At 38.8% G+C, this 21,723-nt stretch overlaps 1 protein-coding gene across 2 annotated transcripts in view; it reads right to left on the bottom strand.

Moving 5' to 3' along the window:
* The window catches only part of LOC126477457 (uncharacterized), a 195,624-nt gene that overhangs the window by 85,748 nt on the left and 88,153 nt on the right, over window positions 1-21,723 (bottom strand). For both annotated transcript variants that reach the window (XM_050103617.1, XM_050103618.1), the window contains exon 6: window positions 17,007-17,160. In XM_050103617.1, the coding sequence (XP_049959574.1) occupies window positions 17,007-17,160 (154 nt within the window). The remainder of the gene's footprint in view (window positions 1-17,006; window positions 17,161-21,723) is intronic.

Raw genomic sequence — 21,723 nt, 5'->3', positions numbered from 1 at the left:
GGAGCCAAGCATGTCCTTAATTTTCTGTGTTGCATGGAAAACGGTCATTATTTGATGTTTCGCTGTTATTCTCGTGACCTTGGCTGTTGGAAGCCCTGCATATGGCAGAACCACTACATGTTTGGCTACTTCTTCCTTCTGATTTGTCCTCCCTCTTCTTATCTGCCTTTAAGGCACGTCTCATATTAGTCTCTTGTAACCATTTTTGCGGAAAGTGTCCTACAGATGTCTTAACTTATTTAAAAAGCTCTTCTTATTGTCGATCGATCTTGCATTACGTACTAAGGTGGTTAAAACTGAGTTGTGTTGTGTCTGATGGTGGCAACTCCAAGCATTAAGGTAAAGGGCCACATGTGTCTTCTTCCTGTAAACCCAGTATCGCAAAGTCTGACCTTCTCTTGATCAAAAATGTCCAAGAAGGATACGCTTCCAATCTCTTCTATCTTCATGATGAACTTAATGCTGTTGTAAACAGCACTGAGATGATGTAGAAACCTCTGTAGGTTTCTTCTGCCATATGGCCATACCACATATGTATTATCTTCATACCTGTAAAATATCTTCAGTTTTAGATTGGTGGTATTCAGCATTATGTTTTTGAAATGCTCCATGTATATATTAGCCATACCCAGGGCTAACGGGAAGACCACGGCAAACTTACCTATTTACTCATAGAATTTCCCAACAATTTGAAATAAGTGGTTGTTAGTAAACATCAAAAAAATTTGTCTGTGTCCTCCTCAAAGTATCCCTCAGTTAGAGGTAAGGAATCTTCCAGTGACACCCAGGTGAAAAGCTGAATAGTAGGTCCTTCCCATCTACGTTTCACCCACACGGGCTGCGCCACATTTCCCATCACTGGCATGGCACCCGCTTCCAGAAGCACATTACTGGCCTGCCCACAGGAGAGGACAGCAGTTCAGCGGCTATACAGATATGCAGAACACAGCAACCCAACATTTTGCCTGAAGATGATACATACGAAACTCACTGAAACGTTGCAACAGGATGACGCCACCTCTCAGCTGATCACCCAAGAAGATTTTGTTATTGGAATACGAGGTGCATTCAAGTTCTAAGGCCTCCGATTTTTTTTCCTAATTAACTACTCACCCAAAATCGATGAAACTGGCGTTACTTCTCGACGTAATCGCCCTGCAGACGTACACATTTTTCACAACGCTGACGCCATTATTCCATGGCAGCGGCAAAGGCTTCTTTAGGAGTCTGTTTTGACCACTGGAAAATCGCTGAGGCAATAGCAGCACGGCTGGTGAATGTGCGGCCATGGAGAGAGTCTTTCATTGTTGGAAAAAGCCAAAAGTCACTAGGAGCCAGGTCAGGTGAGTAGAGAGCATGAGGAATCACTTCAAAGTTGTTATCACGAAGAGACTGTTGCGTAACATTAGCTCGATGTGCGGGTGTGTTGTCTTGGTGAAACAGCACACGCGCAGCCCTTCCCGGATGTTTTTGTTGCAGTGCAGGAAGGAATTTGTTCTTCAAAACATTTTCGTAGGATGCACCTGTTACCGTAGTGCCCTTTGGAACACAATGGGTAAGGATTACGTCCTCGCTGTCCCAGAACATGGACACCATCATTTTTTCAGCACTGGCGGTTACCCGAAATTCTTTTGGTTGTGATGAATCTGTGTGCCTCCATTGAGCTGACTGGCACTTTGTTTATGGATTGAAAAATGGCATCCACGTCTCATCCATTGTCACAACCGACGAAAAGAAAGTCCCATTCATGCTGTCGTTGCGCGTCAACATTGCTCGGCAACATGCCACACGGGCAGCCATGTGGTCGGCCATCAGCATTCGTGGCACCCACAGAAATGCCAACTCTGGAGGCGATCTGTTCAACAGTCATTCGGCGATCCCCAAAAACAATTCTCTCCACTTTCTCGACCATGTCGTCAGACCGGCTTGTGCGAGCCCAAGGTTGTTCCGGTTTGTTGTCACACGGTGTTCTGCCTTCATTAAACTGTTGCACCCACGAACGCACTTTCGTCACATCCATAACTCCGTCACCACATGTTTCCTTCAACTGCCGATGAATTTCAATTGGTTTCACACCACGCAAATTCAGAAAATGAATGATTGTACGCTGTTCAAGTAAGGAAACGTCACCATTTTAAGTATTTAAAACAGTTCTCATTCTCGCCGCTGGCGGTAAAATTCCATCTGCCGTACGGTGCTGCCATCTCTGGGACGTATTGACAATGAATGCGGCCTTATTTTAAAACAATGCGCATGTTTCTATCTCTTTCCAGTCCGGAGAAAAAAAATCGGAGGCCTTAGAACTTGAATGCACCTCGTACAGTGGGAAAGCCTCCAATCTCACACATTCTAAGATTGGTCATACTAGCATCTTGTATGCAATTTCCTTTACAGATGCACTGCACTTTCCTGGAACTCTTCCAGCAAATCTACATCTTCCATTTGCTTTCTCTAGTAATGGTTTTGTGTCCACTGCATTACACACTGCTTCTTAGTATTATTCCTATATACTCATACAATTTGATGTGCTTGTGATGATCACCACTAATCTTGTAATCTGATACTATCTGGTTTGTTCTCTTTTGTACAGGCATTATCTTACATTTGCTAACACTTACACAGCACTGCCATTCATTAGACAAGTGCAAATTTTGTCCAAGTCTCGCTGTAATTTCTTATGATCCTCCAACAACAAAATTTTCCTGTACACAACAGCACTGTCAGCAAACACTCTTATAGGCAAGATAAGAACCCCTCATGTCTAAACTTACTTCTGCACTTCATGCAGCAATTTTTCAGAATTTTGATTAAGTGATGCTAATGACTGTGGCCGTCATTAAAATGAGCTGGGTGCAATTTTCCTCCCCATACTTTACTGGTGTGTGTGTGTGTGTGTGTGTGTTATTGGTAACTGCTGCTACACACAGTACAGAGTGCACTGTGTCAGTTTGTATCCTGTTTGCTATTAAATGGGAAATCTCAACAAAAGCAACTTCAATAACTAATATCCAATTTTCTCAAATAGATATTTCCAAATTAATGTGCCTAATTAGGCTGGCGACCGTTCATTTTTTTTTTTTTTTTTTTTTGCATTCACTTATAATTTTACCACTTCTGTTAACTCCCAAGGTTAAGCCCCGTTTGGTTTTACTGTCAACTTCACAAAATTTGAAATTATTGTCCGATACCCTCTTCCATTACACACACACACACACACACACACACACACACAGAGTCGAACTTTGAAATCCTCTCAGAGGGTAATATTAGTGTGTTTCACGGCAAGTTAGTGTTATACGTGCAACTGTGACAGGACATTCGTCAAAATTTTTCTTGCTAGAATATAGATTGTTACATAAATATTTGGCTTAAAATAACTGTAAGATGAGCATTGAATGTTCAGCGGAGCAAACATGCAATATATCAGGCGCAAAATGTTTAATAGAAAGCTTTACAGGTCTTTAAAAGGTAAGATATAAAGTATTTAGAATTGATACGAAAATGGTAGTAGGTCAGAATGAGCGAAAAGAAAAAGTACCTAGTGTACTAGGTGGCAGTAGTTCACTAGGCGAGAGCACGGATGATGCCATGTGATGGCAACATGCTTACGTTGAGTACCACACACACATCAATGATCAAATTCAGATGATGAGCCCGTCACAAATAAAACAAGGTATGAAGGAGAACATGAATGAAGACAGTGGTTATGTTAATGACTCGATGGATACATTTGATTCATCAAAATTCGAAAGTGAGCCGAGTGAAACATGAGAAGTAGAATCTGAGTATGAGGACACCTTAGAACAACGTAGCGAAAAATGACTGACCATGAATGATTTGTTAAAAATTGCAGCACAAGGTAGTAATAATAACACCCAGCTTAAAACACAGACAGATGTAATCAAAACACAAGGTGTTAAAATCAGTAAACTAGTTGAAAATGTAGACTCAAAAATAGGTGTGTTGTGAGTAATGCAATCAAGGATTTAGAAACTGAAATAGGTACTATCAATAACAATGTCGCTACAATGCAGGGACAGATTAATGACATCAAAGATAGGTTCAATACCAAAATAATGAAGATTCAAAACACTGTAGAACCTCTGGTTGTAACAAAAGTTGATGAAAAGGTTTTTGGCCTCAAAACCGAAATAGTAAACAAATGGAAAACCGAAATTTCTCAACTGGGACAAACAGTGAATGATTCCGAAAAGGAACTGAATAAACAAGTGACAACGTGTGAAAAATAGGGTGAACAGAACACTTCCCAAATTCAAGGTAAAGTGAGTGACCTCAAATGACAAATAAGAGAAAAGCCAAATTATGTCACTGACAGAATAACATGTAGCAAATTGCTAGGGGGCAAAGAATGATTCAATCTGGCAAAAAGGCATAACAGATGGCACCCGTTAGATTTTTTGAAAAACAGTGAAAGGAATTGTGCTGATTATGTAACAGACCAAGAAAAGGTCAATGTGGTCATTAGCAAATTAGCTGGCGATGCGAAAAGATGGGGCCTAAATTTGGATACAGAACGAATGTCATTTGGTGAATTTAAATAGAAATTTATAGAGGAATACTGGTAGATGCAAAAACAGGGCTGCCTATGGTGGGAGTTTATCATGGCCAGGTTATATGACAACAGAGGCTCAATGAAAGAATTTTGGGAAATGTGGTATCAGAAACTGACACACTTGAGAAACAGACGAACGGAATCCTAAATAGTGTGTGAACTATGGAGAAAACTCCCGGAGGATTCAAAATGTTATGTGGGAAGTAATCACAAAAGTTCTCGTCACTTTTGGAAAGGGTCAAAGACAAGGACCACTGGAGAGGGAACTGTGATTATCAGCAAAATAATAACAACTGGAATCGGGATACTCATGAGAATAATGAACAGAATGAGAACAAACATTACTGTGTAAATATGATGCAAAGAGGTAGAGGCAGAGGCAGAGGTCGCGGTAACGTGTCATTTTGTGGTAGAGGATTTGCACTGTGAAACTATCAAAACTAAAATTATGCAGAAAGCTAAGGCCCGCGTGTTTTATGGGCCAGATTTGAACAGACAAATATTACCGGCCCAAACTGAAGAAATCATTCTGGCCAAAACAAAGTGTTTAAGAGATGAGTAAGCGGCAGCACAGCGCCACAGGACAGTGCTCACAGAACAACAGGTGCATGCATAAGTGAGTCACAGGCAACATGCTATGCTACAGAGGTGAGAGTGTGAACTTAGCAACAGCGTCAATGAACTTGGCAGAGCGATCAGCTGTCTGTAGCGTGGCTGCAGTAGTGGCAGCAGGGAGAGATGACATCACAAGGGAATTCAGTGGACCTGTTTCGGTGGGAAATACCACCGAAGTGAGAATGGAATTGGACATGTTGTTAAGTAAAAGAGCAAGCATCAACAACCAAGCAAAGACAGACAATTTGTGTGAAAAGGAGTCTTTAATGATTGTGGAGTGGCATGATGATTATTTTTTTTTTTTTAACGGTTTAAAGCAATACGAGTGGGAAGATTTTAAAAGCGGTTATATGGCTAGTGAATTAATAAAAGGGAGAAATGAAAGTGGAAACGTCAAAAAGAAGGTTTTGTCTGAAAATGAAAAGGAGATGGAAGTAGTTAGCACCATGCAAGGTGCATGAGCAGTGATTTCAGATGAATTTGGTAAGGGAGAGGAAGGTGTTGCGCAAAGCATGCGAGTTGCCGAAGTTAAAGAAATTGGTGCTAGAAACAGAAAAATGGTCGGTAGAAATAGGAATCTGGAGGAGGATGAAATTCTCGATATTGCAGATGAGGTGATCCTGGCTGAAGAAAGACTCATACAATTAGCTGTTGTTGACAGTCAAGAGAACATAGATTCAGACGAGTATAAGCGAACCACTGAAATCCATGACGATTATACTAAATATGAAGTTAAGGTTGATGTCATCAGAAGTGATACTGAAGATAGTTTAGATGAAGAACCAACTGTGACTGAAAATGAACAGAAATGTTAGGAAAGAGTCGAAATTTTGAAAATATGAAAACTGACGGAAGGTAAAAAGAGGAGCTTGCTTGTTGTCTAAGAGTAGCATTCATGTTAGAATCAGACAGTGAATATGAAATAGTGTTCAGATGAGGAATATGTAGAAATGGAGGACAAGGAAAGAAGTACAATGGAAGATGACTCTGAAAAGTAAAATGAAGTCTTATCCAAACAAAATTCGGCAGTAAATACCAAACCAAAAAAGAAAGAGCAACCAGATGATACGATACCAGAGCAAGAAATGATTAGTCATGAAAGACATCGAAATCAGAGAACCGAGGAAGCCCCCAGACGTATGTGATTTGCCAGTAAATAACATATTTTGGAGCGATCTGATGGTCGAACAAGATTTGTTATTGGAGGAACAAGAAAATTCAGAAAATATTACAATCAAACAAACTAACATCTCAGCTGAAATTTACAGTATTACACTGAAAGTACTTTTAGACACTGGATCCCAAATAGACCTGGGTTAGTTAGGAAGTCAGTAAATGGTGTGAAAAATGTAGGGGCAATTGGCAAATCCAGCAAGCCTATTCGAAGGCAAGTGTTGGTAGAATTTGAAATTAATGGGCAAAAATTTGAACACGGCTTCCTGGTCATGCCTGAAGTGAATATTGAGATGATTTTAAGTATCAATTGGTTAGATAAGGAAAAAGAACTCGTTCATTGTGATAGCGGGACTGTCAAAATTAGTAATAAATCTGTTATTTTGGAAGTTGGATTTGAGGAGAACGAAATTTCACAGAACACCAAAGTTGATTCATTGCTATTAGAATTAGATCCTGGGAATGATGGTTTGTTCAATTTATATGAAATATACCACATAAAGAACATAATGACTGATGACCAAAAAGTAGAAAATTTTAAAGAAATTATTAAAGAGGTACAGGAACTTTCAGAACAGTAGCCGATCTGTTTAACATTCTGACTACTAATCAGGAAGTGTTTTCAAAGAAACCAGAAGTAGTAAAGAAATTTGAATACCATATTGAAGCAATAGAACATGAGCCATTATTCGTGAAATCTTATCCAGTACCTCTAGCTAAGAGAGAAGCCACGTAGGGAGAAATCGACAAAATGATTGAATGGGGAATTATCAAAAGGAGCAATAGTGAGCACAATAGCACTCTCATTATTGTGAACAAGAAAGATGGAGGTATGCAAGTAGTAATCGATGCACGAACACTAAAAAAGATTGTAAAAAGAGAAGCATATCATCCAGAAAATTTAGACGAACTGTTGCAAAAGTTCCTCAATGTGCGATATTCGACTACCTTAGATCTCATGGTGGCATATCGGCAAATTCCATTGCATAACGAGTCTCAAAAGTATACCACATTTCTATTTGTGGGAAAATGTTATCAATACAAAGTCGTTCGTCTTGGTCTTAATACTTCCTTCTCAGTCTTTATTAGGGCTTTAGATTCCGTGTTAGGAAGGGAACTAAGTGCCAGATTGACTACATACATGGACAACTTGTTGATCGCCACGGGAAATTGGAAAGAACACTGCGAATTAGTAGACAAAACCTTTTCTGCTCTTCAAGCAGGAGGGATGACACTAAAACTGAAGAAATGCGAATTCATAAAACAGGAAATAAAATTATTGGGAGATATTATTAACACTTCTGGGATTGGAAAAGACCCAGACAAGTTAAACGCCATTGGAAAATGACCACCATATAAGAAGTGAAAGCAATTAAAAGCATATCTCAGTCTCTGCAGATTTTACAGCAAATTCGTGAAGGGGCAAGCATTTAATAGTCCTAATTTAAATGGGTTATTTAAGAAAAATAATGCAATCATTTGGACAGAGGAATGCCAAAAAGATTTCGAAAATTTGAAAAATGAATTAACAAGAAACAATATCTTGCATAACCATTCTGAGTGAACTATTTCATATGAGTACTGGTAGCAGTGTGTATGGAATCGGCATAGAAATTTTCCACGAAAACATAGATACAGTAGAATCAAAACATAGGACAATAGCTTTCACTAGTTGAAACCTGATTAAGTATGAAAGAAATTACATCATTCTGAAAAGGAAGCTCTAGCCATCATATGGAGTTTGAAAAGGTTTAGAAATTATTTGTGGAGGCATAAAACAATTATACATTCTTATTGCAAAGTGTTGACATTTCTTAAAGACTGGTGCTTATTTACTGACAGATTAAAATGTTGGGCACTGTACCTCCAGCAGTTTGACTATAAAATTTTTTTTATGTTAAAGGAACTGACAATCATTTAGCATACTACCTGAAAGGATAGACAGTGTACCAAAGGAAAATAATGAAGATGGCACTTTCCATAGGAGGTTCATCAAAGACACGCAGGGGAAAAGGAAAATCGAACAGATTTGCAAAAACATGCAGTACTACCAAATTGAATACGAAGTCTAGAAATCAGTTAAAGTAAATTTTAATAATACAAAATATCCTCAAATTAGTAAGTATTATAAGATCTTCAAGGGTATTCTATACAAATGAAAAGATGTGAGTAGAGAGGAGTGGAAAGTGTGCTGGCCATCTCAATTTGAGACCTAAGTACTTGACTATTTTCACCTCACCTTAAGACACTGTGGTCCGAAAAAGTGTATCGAATAACTTTCTGATGTAATAACAATAAATATCAGTTCTACAAAGAAAGTAACAGATCCAATTAAGTCATGTGATATTTGCCAGAGGCCAAAGGTCACAAGTCGAACCAATCAAGGTAACATGCAAACAATGTACCGGAAGATACTCTTGACTTAATGTCAGTGAATTTATACCAGTCTCTCATGAAAACTTCCGGAAATTGTACCTACATTTTAGTGGTATCAGAAGTATTTTCAAAGTTTATCAAACTTTTTCCCATTAGGAAAGCTACCGTAAAGGCAGTATTTAATAGAACGACTGAATATTTCAATGCGATAGGAATGCCAAAGGCAGTACTATCAGAAAATAAATACCAATTCATTAAAAAACTCTGGAAGGAAGGGATGGAACAGAATGGCATTCAACTGAAATATATTTTGGCATACCATCCTGCAAGCAATCCAGTGGAGCACTGTATGCATGAACTAGGTAGATTGTGTCTAACCTACCGCCACCACAATCATAAGGCATGAGGCAAGTTTACTGCAGGCTTTGAAATTATAATGAATACCCTCCACCATGAAACAACAGGATTTACACGTGAGGAACTAGATCTGAGGGAGAAAAAATACTTAGGAAGAAAAAGAATGAAACAAAAAGTGGAAGCCAGATCTAAAAGGCATGATAAGCACCTTAAGGTGATCAAATTCGAAATTGGGGATTTTGTTCTCGTAAAAACTCACAAAAAAAATCAAGTGAAATAAACCACGAATTTCTAAGTTCAAATATATTTATAATGGCCCCCTATGAATTGCAAGGAGCTGCGCACACTAACACTTATTATCTTGTTTACGCTAAGTCAAAGAAGCCATTAGGTGTTTGTAACATTGTCAATTTAAAACCATACGTCCACAGAAATGAGTAATAAGGGGCAACATTAAAAAGTGTACACGGAATTAATGAAATAGTATTTGATTCTGTAGATTCTTGCTCTTATGTTGTGTTATCAAGTGTTCTGCTGGAAAACTTTTCTGTTATGAGACTACTGATACATGTCTGTAAGTTTCAGATCCTGTGTAATATAATTTGACATACAAATTATATGTAAACTCCAGGCTATGACACACATAAGGACTGCACTGACTGAATACTTGCAGCATAATCAGGAGGACTACCAAATTTGTCAACTGGCGGACAAGTGTTGAAGTTGAAAAGAAAAGTTGACTGCCTAGAGTATTGAAGGGTCAGTGATGAAAAGTTTGTATAGTGCACTAAGTGTTATATTTTTCATGATGAACTGCATGAATATTTAAAGCAGACAAAACATAGTTTCTTAATGATCACACAGTAAAAAATAGGTATGAACTAATCATGTGAAAGGAAAGCATTAAAATCTACATCTACATCTACATCCATACTCCGCAAGCCACCTGACGGTGTGTGGTGGAGGGTACATTGAGTACCTCTATCGGTTCTCCATTCTATTCCAGTCTCGTATTGTTCATGGAAAGAAGGATTGTCGGTATGCTTCTGTGTGGGCTCTAATCTCTCTGATTTTATCCTCATGGTCTCTTCGCGAGATATACGTAGCAGGGAGCAATATACTGCTTGACTCTTCGGTGAAATTATGTTCTCGAAACTTCAACAAAAGGCCGTACCGAGCTACTGAGCGTCTCTCCTGCAGAGTCTTCCACTGGAGTTTATCTATCATCTCCGTAACGCTTTTGCGATTACTAAATGATCCTGTAATGAAGCGCGCTGCTCTCCGTTGGATCTTCTCTATCTCTTCAGAGCAGTATTCAAGCAGTGGGGGAACAAGCCTACTGTAACCTACTTCCTTTGTTGTCGGATTGCATTTCCTTAGGATTCTTCCAATGAATCTTAGTTTGGCATCTGCTTTAGCAACGATCAACTTTATATGATCATTCCATTTTAAATCACTCCTAATGAGTACTCCCAGATAATTTATGGAATTAACTGCTTCCAGTTGCTGACCTGCTATTTTGTAGCTAAATGATAAGGGATCTATCTTTCTATGTATTTGCAGCACATTACATTTGTCTACACTGAGATTCAATTGCCATTCCCTGCACCATGCGTCAATTTGCTGCAGATCCTCCTGCATTTCAGTACAATTTTCCATTGTTACAACCTCTCGATATACCTCAGCATCATCCGCAAAAAGCCCCACTGAACTTCCGATGTCATCCACAAGATCATTTATGTATATTGTGAATAGCAACAGTCCTACGACACTCCCCTACGGCACACCTGAAATCACTCTTACTTCGGAAGACTTCTCTCCATTGAGAATGACATGCTGCATTCTGTTATCTAGGAACTCTTCAATCCAATCACACAATTGGTCTGATAGTCCGTATGATCTTACTTTGTTCATTAAACGACTGTGGGGAACTGTATCGAATGCCTTGCAGAAGTCAAGAAATACAGCATCTACCTGTGAACCCGTGTCTATGGCCCTCTGAGTCTCGTCGACGAATAGTGCGAGCTGGGTTTCACATGACCATCTTTTTCGAAACCCATGCTGATTCCTACAGAGTAGATTTCTAGTCTCCAGAAAAGTCATTATACTCGAACATAATACGTGTTCCAAAATTCTACAACTGGTTGACATTAGAGATATAGGTCTATAGTTCTGCATACCTGCTCGACGCCCCTTCTTGAAAACGGGGATGACCTGTGCCCTTTTCCAATCCTTTGGAACGCTACGCTCTTCTAGAGACCTACGGTACACCGCTGCAAGAAGGGGGGCAAGTTCCTTCGTGTACTCTGTGTAAAATCGAACTGGTATCCCATCAGGTCCAGCGGCCTTTCCTCTTTTGAGCGATTTTAATTGTTTCTCTATCCCTCTGTCGTCTATTTCGATACCTACCATTTTGTCATCTGTGCGACAATCTAGAGAAGGAACTACAGTGCAGTCTTCCTCTGTGAAACAGCTTTGGAAAAAGACATTTAGTATTTTGGCCTTTAGTCTGTCATCCTCTGTTTCAGTACCATTTTGGTCACAGAGTGTCTGGACATTTTGTTTTGGTCCACCTACCGCTTTGACATAAGACCAAAATTTCTTAGGATTTCCTGCCAAGTCAGTACATAGAACTTTACTAACGAATTCATTGAATGCCTCTCGCATAGCCCTCCTCACACTACATTTCGCTTCGCGTAATTTTTGTTTGTCTGCAAGGCTTTGGCTATGTTTATGTTTGCTGTGAAGTTCCCTTTGCTTCCGCAGCAGTTTTCTAACTCGGTTGTTGTACCACGGTGGCTCTTTTCCATCTCTTACGACCTTGCTTGGCACATACTCATCTAACGCATATTGTATGATGGTTTTGAACATTGTCCACTGATCCTCAACACTGACACATCTTATCACCCAAACAAAAATATTATGTAATGTAAGCTGTGTATGTAAGCAATACGTAAATCCCTAGATATGTTTTCACAGCATGGACACATGAATAGAATAGTATACAATTTCTGAATATGACAAAAATTCATGTTTGGGTACTTGATGAAACAGTGTTTTATGTAAACATTTATGTAAAGTGACTGTTGCGCAATGCACTTGCAATTTTTTTTCTAGTCGCCCAACAATGTTTTGAAGTGTTATTGATATTTCATTGATGTATCCCTGTCAGGAAATCTCAATGACACATGGAGCATGTGTAAAACTTATATCGATTATGAGTAGGTTTATTTTAAGTACCTGAGTATCTGCAATTTATGAAGTGTACATTCTGTATTGTTTGAACTCCTAGATGTATGGCAAGAAAATTAGAGTTTTGTAACGTATATATGAAGAAAGCAAAAGAATATCTTGAAATTTTAAATTATTATAATATGAATTTGTTTATGAAAGAAGTATGTATGTTAAAAGCTGGTTCATGCTTAGGGCACTTGTATCTGTAACATGTAAACACTGTTGGAAATTCCCTCCACAACGAAAGTGGCATGATGAAAAAGGTGGGTTTGGCAGTCGAACTGAGTGGCTACTTTGTGTGAACAGCACGCAGTGTGTGGCTAGCCTTAGCACGGTAGACCTCGATGGTGCTAAGAGAGGCAATTGGAAGCTGAATTAGAAGGTATTTGCCTCAGATGTGGATCTTGCTGTTATTTGGTAATCACGGAATAATGGAATGGCTCTAATATGTTGAAAATCTGATGCCAAGAAGATTTTATAGAGCATTCTCACATCAAGAGTTTTGAGTACAGTTAGCTGCCATTTCGCCTGCCACCAATCTCCGCCACTGCTTCACAGACTTCATAAATTCAGTTACATAATGTATACTGGTATGGACAGTTAATTTGTGTGATGTTTCAATAATATAACAATCACATAAAATGTCAATTCATGTTCGAAACCACAACTTCAATCCTGATGACAAACCTATGCAGGGTCCTCACCTAAGTGCTACTAAAACCAGTATTCTGATTTAAATCAACAATTTTGGCTTTCATGTGTTTAAAAGTGATTTTTTGTCTAAAATAAAAGCAGTAATAAAAGTTAAAGTGAGAGTAAAATTTGGATGCTTCGTTTATGGACTACTAATAGTGAAATTGTTAAGGTAGAAAGTTTAAGTACAAAAATTTAAAGATCATCAATAGGAAAGTCAAAGCCTTAATTATTTAAAAGCTAAAACCATAAAAGCGAAGTTTGATAAGCTTTTGCTGAAGTATCCTTAGTTTATTACAAAATATAGCTTTGTAGGATTACAGTGCAAGGTTGTGTATATATTATTGCCAAGAATACCTGCTTCACAGGTGATTAAAGAACAAGTACGTACAGAGTGAGGCAGTGAAACGGCACAATTCCGACTATGGCTAACGGGTGCGAACGGGGGTTATGGGAGTGGGGGAAACAACCTTGAGTGTCTAGACAGGTGGAAATTTCAGTAGTCATGGAGCGTTGGTCAAGTGCGCAAAGTGTGTTTGCTGTAAAAGCATATTATAAAAATGTGATTGGTGCCCAACATGCTTTCCATCTTGAGTTTAATCTACCGCCATGCGCTCCCGTGCCATCAAGAAAAGCTATCCTCCTGCGGGTAAAAAACTTTGAGGCCACTGCAAGCATGATGACAAAAATAGGTGGTAGTGAAAAAACAATCCGGACCCCAGAGAGCATTGATCGCGTGCGCGGTGCATTGTCACGAATTCCCCGAAAATCAGCAAGGCTGCACACTGCGAACTTGGTCTCAGCAATTGATCAGTGAGATGGATTCTGAAGAATTACCTACACTATCATCCATACAAAATGCAGATAGTGCAAGCCCTAAAACCTAATGATTAAAATCAACGCATACGCTTTTGCCAAGCGATGCCTAATGTTATTGGAAGATATGGAGAAAGAGTGCATAACTTATGGATGAATGATGAAGCCCACTTTCACCTTAGTGACTATGACAACAAGCAGAACTTCCAGAATTGGTCTGCAAATAACCCACATGATCTTCATGAAAACCCTCTCCATTCTGAAAAAGTAACAGTTCGGTGTGCAATATCTTCTTGTAGACTCGTGGGACCCTATTTTTTTTTTTTTTTTTTAAGATGAACGTAGTAACACAGTAACGGTGAACTCTGAACATTATGTTGACATGTTGGCAACTTTTGGTGTGCCTGAAATTGATCAGCATGATCCAGATGAAGAAACACTCTTCCAGCAAGGTGGTGCAACAAGCCACACCACTAATGTCTGAATGGATTTGCTTAAAGTCACATTTCCAGGACGGCTAATCAGCAAGAATGATGATATCACTTGGCCAGCCCGTTCGCCAGATTTGACCACCCCAAACTTCTTTCTTTGAGGCTACCTTAAATCCACCAAGAACAAAAGAAGACCTGAAGGAGTGAATCCGGCAGGAAATTAGCAACATTCCGTTGCAGATGCTACAGAACGCCATTGCCGGACTTCACCTTAGACTCTGACAATGCACGCAAAACCAAAGACGCCACCTTACTGACACCATATTCAAAAAATGATAGTTTTTAAGGTAAAACATTAATTTCCACACATGCACTTAAGATTCATGTTGAAATAATTATACTATTTTGTAAATATATTATTGGTGATTTTTCAAAATCGTGCTGTTTCACTGCCTCACCCTGTATAAATCTTTAATGAACCGATTTGCGGTAGTACTATTAGAAGTGAAGATGTGCACATTTTCAAAGATAGTGTAGTTCTGGTCCCTTTTGAAGTTAATTAAGCCCAGTGTTGCATTTTATTACCTGGCACAGTAATTTAAGTGAATGATCAGCTATTAGAGATAGTTTTTGCTTTTGCAATAATCAAAGACCCTTGGCTAGTGAAACTAAACCAGTTTGGGTCCCCATCATATTGTCCTCCTATTAAGAAAAAAATAAACTATTACTGTTACTAAAGAAAACTGCTATATCTAGAAGAGCTTAAACAATGTATTTAAGATGCTATTCATACTTATTTTTGTTATTCACGACAGTCAAGATAAGAACCCCTCATGTCTAAAATTAATTCTGCACTTCATGCAGCAATTTCTCAGTATTTTGATTAAGTGATGCTAATGACTGTGGCCGTCATTAATATGAGCTGGGTGCAATTTTCCTCCCCATACTTTACTGGTGTGTGTGTGTGTGTGTGTGTGTGTGTGTGTGTGTGTGTTTTATTGGTAACTGTTGCTACACACAGAACAGAATGCACTGTGTCAGTTTGTATCTTGTTTGCTATTAAATGGGAAATCTAAACAAAAGTAACTTCAATAACTAATATCCAATTTTCTCAAATAGATATTTCCAAATTAATGTGCCTAATTAGGCTGGCTACTGTTCATTTTTTTTGCATTCACTTATAATTTTACCACTTCTGTTAACTCCCAAGGTTAAGCCCAGTTTGGTTTTACTGTCAACTTCACAAAATTCGAAATTATAGTCCGATACCCTTTTCCATTACACATACGCACAGTCGAACTTTGAAATCCTCTCAGAGGGTAATATTAGCATGTTTCACGGCAAGTTAGTGTTATACGTGGCAACTGTGACAGGACATTCGTCAAAATTTTTCTTGCTAAAATATAGATTGTTACATAAATATTTGGCTTAAAATAACTGTAAGATGAGCATTGAATGTTCAGTGGAGCGAACATGCAATATATCAGGCGCAAAATGTTTAATAGAAAGATTTACAGGTCTTTAAAAGGTAAGATATAAAGTATTTAGAATTGATACGAAAATGGTAGTAGGTCAGAATGAGCGAAAAGAAAAAGTACCTAGTGTACTAGGTGGCAGTAGTTCACTAGGCGAGAGCACGGATGATGCCATGGGATGGCTACAGTCTTACGTTGAGTACCATACACACGTCAATGTTCAAATTCAGATGATGAGCCCGTCACAAATAAAACAAGGTATGAAGGATGACACGAATGAAGACAGTGGTTATGTTAATGACTCGACGGATACGTTCGATTCATCAAAATTCGAAAGTGAGCCAAGTGAAACATGAGAAGTAGAATCTAAGTATGAGGACACCTTAAACAACGTAGCGAAAAATGACTGACCATGAATGATTTGTTAAAAAATGCAGCACATGGTAGTAATATTAGCACTCAGCTTAAAACACAGACAGATGTAATTAAAACACAAGGTGTTAAAATCAGTAAACAAATCGAAAATGTAGACTCAAAAGTAGGTGTCGTGAGTAATGCTATCAAGGATTTAGAAACTGAAATAGATACTGTCAATAACAAATTCGCCACTATGCAGGGGCAGATTAATGGCATCAAAGATAGGTTCGATACCGAAATAATGAAGATTCAGGGCACTGTAGAACATTTGGTTGGAAAAAAAAAAGTCGATGAAAAGGTTTTCCGCCTCAAAACTGAAATAGTAAACAAATGTAAAACTGAAATTTCTCAACTAAGACAAATGGTGAATGATTCCCATAAACACTGTGCAGTGGAATACTATAGCTATGAATGAATTGCTCACAAGATTAAATGAGAAAGACACAGTATTTCATGTATATTATTTAAAGCATGCACGAGGTATGCAAGTTACGTCTATTTATGGTCTTGCATATATGTTCTTGTGTATGTGTGTGTGTGTTTGTGTGTGTGTGTGTGTGTGTGTGTGTGTGTGGAGTAGTTACTTGAGTACACTGTTACATCACTGCGAAGCCGTTACTGCTGTTGTCAATAATAGTCAATTGAGAGACTGATAAAATGATTCATCTGTCTATTATGTGTCTTCCCAGCATATTGTGAGCATGCGCTTGCCCACGCCCACACCCACACCCACACCCACACACACACACACACACACACACACACACACACACACACACCCACACACACACACACAATTTCCAGTTTACACATTTTTTTCAGACAACAGGCAAAAAATACACTTACAGGTTCCCCAATGAGCTCGAAAGCATGCACAAGTATCTTGAACGCCTCTTCTGCCCCAGGTTGATTGTTTTTGTCTGGATGAACAAGAAATGCCTGTCGTTTATAATATTTCTTTATGTCATCATCAGAGCTATGAGGAGTGACACCCAAAATGCTGAAAGGAGAAATAATTTATGTTAAATATTCACTGTAGAAAATAAATGCTGATAACAAACATGAAACTCACAAAATAAGACAAATGCTCACCCTAAAAAAATGTTGATTATGAAATTGAGCTGATCATTAATTGTTCAAGTAATGATCAAATCTGTGAAGGAAGTAAAGGTATGATAATGAAAATCAGATACAATGACCGTACAATGCATACCCTGCCTTATCATAGGCATTGCAACAATGTTTATAATGAACAAACAAAAATAGCGGATGCAAATAGCACTCGGACTCTATGGCTCGCATGTTGCCAAGGTGGTTTCAATTACCCTGCAGAAGTTACCCTGGGAAGCTCTTCACGTCCTCCATACAGTCCTGATCTTTCCCCAGGCAATTTCCATGTGTCTGGAGCCCTGAAGGAAGATGTTAATGGCTGACAATTTGCTTCAGATGAAGGAGTGCATGCATGGGTACAATCATGGTTCCATAGGCAACTGCAACCATTTTTCCATGAAGACACCAGCCGCCATGTCTTACAGTGGAATAAATGTATTTTGCGCGTTACCATGATTACTATCAAAATAATAAAGAGTTTACTTCGTTTTTATGGTTCATTACCATAGTCGGTAAAAATGGAATCCTTATAAGATCACTTTGTTGTCCATCTGTCTGTCCATCCAAATATTCAAAACCCATTCTCTGAGGAACAGGTATACTTATCTAGTTGAAATTTATGTCACACATTAAGGTCTACAGTCCCTTGGCGATGTAAAGAAGTGAAGCTTCTAAGTTCATGCAATCAAAAGATACGGCCACATATTCTGATGCTTGCAAACTCACTCATCAAAACCTGGTACTTCCCATTGACCTAGAATAATGAAATCTGCCAAGAAGCACAGATTCACCTTACAAATAAAAGGAAAAAATCCAAAAATTGTTAATTTGTAATTACATCACATGAAAAATTTTTTTCTGTTATTTGTTACCTGACTTTGAACTTGAAATTAAAACATTCTCAACAGTGTTGGAATCCCTGGGACCGATATCTTGCCATTATCAATGTCAATAACAGGCAAAAATCGCCCGAAATCCTCTATTCCCCGAATGGATGAACTGTCTGTATACATAATTAGTTTTGTACAGAACCCACAGTGCACAAGTCCTACTCACTTCTGGCCAATTTTTTGTCCTTTGTTAACAGATTGACTGTCTATCCGAACCTTCCTGGCAGATTCAAACTGTGTGCCGGACCAAGACTTGAACTCGGGACCTTTGCCTTTCGTGGGCAAGTGCTCTACCAACTGAGCTACCCAAGCACGACTCACGCCCCGTCCTCACAAGCTTTACTTCTGCCAGTACCTCGTCCTTTCTTTCAGGAGTGCTAGTTTTGCAGGGTTTGCAGGAGAGCTTCTGTAAAGTTTGGAAGGTAGGAGACAAGGTACTGGCGGAAGTAAAGCTGTGAGGACGGGGCGTGAGTTGTGCTTGGGTAGCTCAGTTGGTAGAGCACTTGCCCGCGAAAGGCAAAGGTCCCGAGTTTGAGTCTCGGACCGGCACACAGTTTTAATCTGCCAGGAAGTTTCTTGTCAGTGCACACTCTGCTGCAGAGGGAAAATCTCATTCTGACTGTGTATCCATTTGTTAAGACCTCCTTCCATCCATCTCTTGAAACCCCTTCTTCTCAGGAACAGATAGATGTATCATGCTGAAATTTACATCACATGCTGAGGTCTACAGTCCCTGGGAAGTATAATAAAATATTAGCATCTAACTCAATGTAATCAAAAGACACGGTCATTTGTGCCACATATTTGATACTTGCAAACTGACTCATTAAAACCTACAGGTTACTTCCTCTTGATGTGTGATCATGAAATTTGGCAAGAAGAAAGTTTCACAGTACAAGTAAAGGAAAAAATATCAGAAAACTCTTAGTTCATAATTGCATCGTTCAAGAAAAGTATTTTTTTCATCAGTTGTTGTTGAGTTCAAACTTGAAATTAAAACATTCCTGATACTCATGAGTCTCTGGGACCGATATCTTCCTGCTATCAATGTTGATAAAAGGCAAAAAAAAACAGCCATGTAATGTTCCCCATTCACGGTGTGGCAGTTCAGTCGCTACACACATACACACTCACATCAAATGGAAGCACTGTACCTTCCAGAAGAATCTTGTACCATTCTGAAGGCCTAAAAAATTGGAAACTGTTTGCTGGACAAGGCTTGGCAAATCAGATCGACCCAACTGAAACACTTACACACTAAGAAAAATCTGGAGCCATATGAACCACATCAGAACCAGACACACAAAATGTGAAGCATCCATTTATGAACAGGGGATGATAGAGGGACAGTAGACAGTCCCGAATGTAGTTGTGGAGGAATGGAGCAAATAAAATACCACATTACTTGTGAACATCAAATAAGGAATTCAAAGAGACTGGAGCAACTTCATAAATGCTTCTCCAAAGGCTACTGCGTGGTTAAGTTCATTAGATATAGAGCTCTGATGGAAAATTAATAACATCCTTAAATGTTCACCTGCTATACTTCAATACTTTGTTAATATTTTAATATTTATTTCATGTCTTCTCTTCCTCTTCTACGTATGGCATATATTTCTATAGTCCACCATAATCTAAATACAAAAATAAATAAAATAATAGTAATCACTACTGTGGGCCTCTGGCACATTCATGTCAAAATCTCTTGAACTTTAACAATATTATGAGAAGGATAGTTGCCACTCATCGTATATCGATATATCGGAGATTTCCCCCCCCCCCCCCCCCCCTCACACACACACACACACAAACATAACCTGCACACTACTGACCACAATCTGTGGCAGCTGAAGCCACATTGTTATATTGTTACGTCCCATCCTCGATTTCTCTTGAACTTCAGGTGCACACCCTGGCATTTGGGGATTAAAGTCATTTCCGGACATACAACTATTTTAAATGTGGTACATCTGGTGTTCTCAACTCAAGAAGCTACCTACATGTAATTTTTCGCCATCCCTCTGATGGCTCCCAAAAATATATTTCCACACCAAATGTATGAACTACCAAAAATATCTCTACATAAATAAGTCCCTTCCCACTGGTCATCACAATCATCACATCTCCTGTGGGAGGCAGGAGACAACCAAATATACCGACGTCTTGCTAAAGCCTCTATGGACAAAGTTCTGCCCATTAAGTTCAGAAAAACATCTGTTGTTGTTGTTGTTTGTGTTGTGGTCATCAGTCCAAAGACTGGTTTGATGGAGCTCTCTGTGCTACTCTATCCTGTGCAAGCCTCTTCATTTCCGAGTAACTACTGCAACCTACATCCTTCTGATCTGCTTACTTTATTCCTCTCTTGATCTCCCTCTACGATTTTACCCTTCACACTTCCCTGCAATACTAAGTTGGTACTCCCCCGACATCTCAGAATGTGTCCTATTAACCGATCCCATCTTCTAATCAAGTTGTGCCACAAATTTCTCATCTCCGCAATTCTATTCAGCACCTCGTTATCAGTTAGTCTGTAGCACCATATTTCAAAAGCTTCTATTCTCTTCTTGTCGACACTTTTTATCAGCCATGTTTCACTTCCATACATGGCTACACTCCATACAAACACTTTCAGAAAAGACTTCCTGACACTTAAAACTATACTCAATGTTAACAAATTTCTCTTCTTCAGAAATGCTTTCCTTGCCATTCCCAGTCTACATTTTATATCCTCTCTACTTCGATCATCACCATTTATTTAGCTGCCCAAATAGCAAAACTCATCTACTACTTTAATTGCCTCATTTCCAATTTCAATTCCCTCAGTATCACCTGATTTAATTCGGCTACATTCCATTATCCTTGTTTAGCTTTTGTTGGTGTCCATCTTATACCTTTCTTTCAAGACATTGTCCATTCCATTCCACTGTTCTTCCAAGACCTTTGTTGCCTCTTACAGTATTACAATGTCATTGGCAAACCTCAAGGTTTTCATTTCTTCTCCATGGATTTTAATTCCCACTCCAAATTTTTCTTTTGTTTCCTTTACTGCTTGCTCAATATGCAGATAAAATAAAATTGTGGACATGGCTACAACCCTGTCTTACTCCCTTTCCAACAACAGCTTCCCTTTTGTGCCCTTCGACTATTATAACTGCCATCTGGTTTCTGTACAAATTGTAAATAGCCTTTCGCTCCCTGTATTTTACCCCTGCCACCTTCAGAATTTGCAAGAGAGTATTCCAGTCAACACTGCCAAAAGCTTTCTCTAAGTCTACAAATGCTTAAAAAATGTAGGTTTGTCTTTCCTTAACCTCTCAAGTCGTAGGGTCAGTATTGCCTTGCGTGTTTCTACATTTCTCCGGAATCCAAACTGATCTTCCCTGAGGTTGGCTTCTACCAGTTTTTCCATTCGTCTGTATAGAATTTGTGTTAGTATTTTGCAACCATGACTTATTAAACTGATAGTTCAATAACTCTCACACCTGTCAGCATCTGCTTCTTTAGAATTGGAATTATTATATTCTTTTTGAAGTCTGGCAGTATTTTGCCTGTCTCATACATCT

The sequence above is a fragment of the Schistocerca serialis genome, chromosome 1 (assembly GCF_023864345.2).
Source record: "Schistocerca serialis cubense isolate TAMUIC-IGC-003099 chromosome 1, iqSchSeri2.2, whole genome shotgun sequence".
Lineage (NCBI taxonomy): Eukaryota > Metazoa > Arthropoda > Insecta > Orthoptera > Acrididae > Schistocerca > Schistocerca serialis.
The sequence above is the reverse complement of the archived record's forward strand: the minus strand, read 5'-3'. Positions and strand labels throughout refer to the sequence as shown.